Source organism: Galeopterus variegatus, unplaced genomic scaffold (genome assembly GCF_000696425.1).
Source record: "Galeopterus variegatus unplaced genomic scaffold, G_variegatus-3.0.2 Scaffold5248, whole genome shotgun sequence".
Taxonomy (NCBI): domain Eukaryota; kingdom Metazoa; phylum Chordata; class Mammalia; order Dermoptera; family Cynocephalidae; genus Galeopterus; species Galeopterus variegatus.
In genome coordinates, this window is record NW_007731359.1 from 63,898 (window position 1) to 67,205 (window position 3,308).

The following is a 3,308-nucleotide window of genomic DNA, read 5'->3' on the forward strand; positions in this document are numbered from 1 at the left end:
TGGGGGGTGGGGGGTGGGGGGTGGGAGAGTGGTGCTGCTAATGGCAACAACTAACCTAGCCATTAGTAATGCCTAACGAGTTAATCAGTGTCTTACTTTATAATTGTTGGTTCTAAGTTTGGAATTTGAATTTTTAAGACTTCTTGAGAAGATCTCTTACTCCTGCAGAAGCTTTCTCTTGTGTGATTCGAGCTGTGCATCTCTTTTCCTAGTTTCTCCATCATCCCTAATTCATGTGCTCTTCATCACCTAGGAATTCCTCCACATTTTTATTCTCATGATGGCAACCTTTCCTTTCTCTTTTGTCATTTCAGTTTGTTAGGTTTTTCAGTCTAACTGTCTTAACCACATACATACTAGTAAGTCTTAAATCTGTATTCCTAGCACAGTTCTCTCTCATGAGTTCCAGACCATATACCTCACTGCTTAATGAACAGTGCTGCAAGGGCATGCCACCAGCACCACAAACTAAACAAGTCAGGTTTTGAGTTTGTTGCCTGTCCCCCTTTCCTATGTTAATGTGTAGCACCACCACACCTGGTCACTCAGGCGGAAACCCGGCATGCTTGGTGCCTCCTTTCCCTTGCCTTCCAGGTATTGTTTGTCATTATGCAATCTAGAATAAATCTCTTCCTGTCTCATCTCCTTCACAAAAAGCTGCTTGTAATTTTCCTGAACATGTCATATTTTCTCTCTACCTTTCCCTTTTTTTTTTCCCCTGTCATTTTCTCCCAGAATTCTTTCCGAGGCCCCAAGGTTTGAATTGAGCATTCCTACTCTGTGCTCTCATGACCATTTGTGCACACAGCTGTTGTGTTGTGTTGTGCATACATCTGTGCTGCTTACATGGTGGTATCATTGTTGCTGTGTTTTCTTCCCAGGATTCTTTACCATGTTAAGCAAAAGGATTTTTCTCCTCCTTGTATCTTCCATGAAAGTAGAAATCAATTAAATGCAGATTTAATTAAATGAAGTGAAATGAAATGTTATTTATGACAAGGATATAGGATTTATAGCTTTCTGCACAATTCATGAAGGAATACTATTATTGGCTATGCTTAAAAGCAGAGAGAGAATTTCAGTCTTCTGCACCCAGGTCTTCTCTCCTTCTAACATGACTGTAAGAACAAGCTGAACTTTTTTGTACTTACTAAGCCTTCAGGACTTAGGCACTCCTGTTCTGAAAACTTATAATCTACCCTTTGTTTTTATCCCTGAATTCTCTTTGTTCCCTAGGAGACATGAATGAAAATTCTGTGGAGAATCTTCAAAGAGAAAGAACTTCAAGATCTCTTACATGAGCTTTCCTGCTGGCTAATTTTGGAAGAGATGGCCAATATAATAACTGGGAGTCAGGATTATATTGTGAATCTTCAAGGGGAAGTGCATAAAGACCCTGAACTAGATTTTTCCCCTTGTCAAAAGTGGGGAGAATCATCTCATATTTCCAGAAACAAGAACATTGTGGTGACTCTTCAAAGTGATGATTTCAAAAATAATGAAAGTGAAAACTACTTGTCTTTGAAAGTCCCAAGCCAAGTAATGACACAAGACTCTTCAGTGACGTTCTGTAAGAATGAGCCTCAGGATCCTCAGGAAAGCAAAGGTCTCTTTGTAAGTAGAGAAGGCACTGAGAGAAAAGTGATAAGTGGGGGAAGTCCTCTCACAGACCATTGTTCAGACAACCTTCAGGTTAAACTTGTGTCTGATGTAATGGAACTGGTCTCGCCGGTGCTCAGTGGCAAGGCAACTTGCCAGAATGGCCAGTCGAAAGAATCGTTGGATCCCTTTGACTGTAACTGCAGAGACGTTTATGGATGGAAATCACGGCTGGTCACTTGTAGTCATCGGAGAGCTCAGACAGAGGAGAAACTCTGTAACCATAATGACTGTGGGAAAACATGTAATACCAGCCCAGATGTTCATCCACATGAGAATATCCACACTGCAGAGAAACTATACAAATGCGATCAGTGTGGGAAGGGCTTCAGTCAAAGCTCAGAACTACTACTTCATCAGAGAGACCACACAGAAGAAAAACCCTACAGATGTGAGCAGTGTGGGAAGGGCTTCACGAGGAGCTCGAGTCTGCTCATCCATCAAGCAGTTCACATGGATGAGAAACCATATAAGTGTGACAAATGTGGGAAGGGCTTCACCAGGAGCTCAAGTCTGCTCATTCATCATGCGGTTCACACAGGTGAGAAACCGTATAAATGTGACAAGTGTGGAAAAGGCTTTAGTCAGAGCTCCAAACTGCACATCCATCAGCGAGTCCACACTGGAGAGAAGCCCTATGAGTGTGGGGAGTGCGGTATGAGCTTCAGTCAGCGCTCAAATCTACACATCCACCAGCGAGTCCACACAGGAGAGAGGCCCTACAAGTGTGGAGAGTGCGGGAAGGGCTTCAGTCAGAGCTCGAACCTTCACATTCACCGGTGCATCCACACAGGAGAGAAGCCTTACCAATGCTATGAGTGTGGGAAGGGCTTCAGCCAGAGCTCGGATCTTCGCATCCATCTCCGAGTCCACACTGGAGAGAAGCCCTATCACTGCGGCAAGTGTGGTAAGGGATTTAGCCAGAGTTCCAAACTCCTTATCCACCAGAGAGTGCATACTGGGGAGAAGCCCTATGAGTGCAGCAAATGTGGAAAGGGCTTCAGCCAGAGCTCCAACCTTCATATCCACCAGCGGGTTCACAGGAAAGATCCCTGTTAAGTGACCTGAGCCCACTCAGGTCTTCAAAGTGCTCCTACTATAAAGACTTAAATATTTTTAAGATCACCCTTACCTTTATGGTCTACAAAGAACAGATAATAGTTATTCAGATATGTTCTCTCATTGAAAAAGTATTCATCCTTTTAAAAGTATTTAAGTACCAAGCACTTTGTTATGCTATACAATGAATGGATTATTCTGGTTCCTCAGATGGGTAGAGTGAAAACATCTGTACTTTGCAATTCAGCTGGTGTTACTGGAACTACATGTCCTACCCAGCATTGTCAACTGCAGTAACTTTATATTTGTCTAAGCAGGACGTGTTTGCCTTCATTCACATTCTCTGAGAAATTAGAACTCTGGTTTCTCTTCAAATGATGGGCCTTGTGTTTTTCATTATTTCCTTTCAGTCGTGAGTAGCCCTCTGCCTTAGTTTTCTGTTGCTTATCACAGAATACCTGAAACTGGATCATTTAAAAAGAAGCAAAATTCATATCTTACATTTCCAGAGACTGGAAAGTCCAAGGTTCAGAGTGCACATCTGGTGAGGGCCTTCTTCCCAGAGGGGAGACTTTGCAGAGTCCCTGGGC

At 42.9% G+C, this 3,308-nt stretch overlaps 1 protein-coding gene across 1 annotated transcript in view; it reads left to right on the top strand.

The window, feature by feature from the left end:
• Positions 1 to 3,093, top strand: part of ZNF239 (zinc finger protein 239) — a 24,192-nt gene extending 21,099 nt beyond the window's left edge. The window contains exon 3 of the mRNA XM_008589142.1: positions 1,237 to 3,093. Within this exon, the coding sequence (XP_008587364.1) occupies positions 1,246 to 2,718 (1,473 nt within the window). The 5' untranslated portion in view covers positions 1,237 to 1,245 and the 3' untranslated portion in view covers positions 2,719 to 3,093. The remainder of the gene's footprint in view (positions 1 to 1,236) is intronic.
• Positions 3,094 to 3,308: the final 215 nt, after the last annotated feature.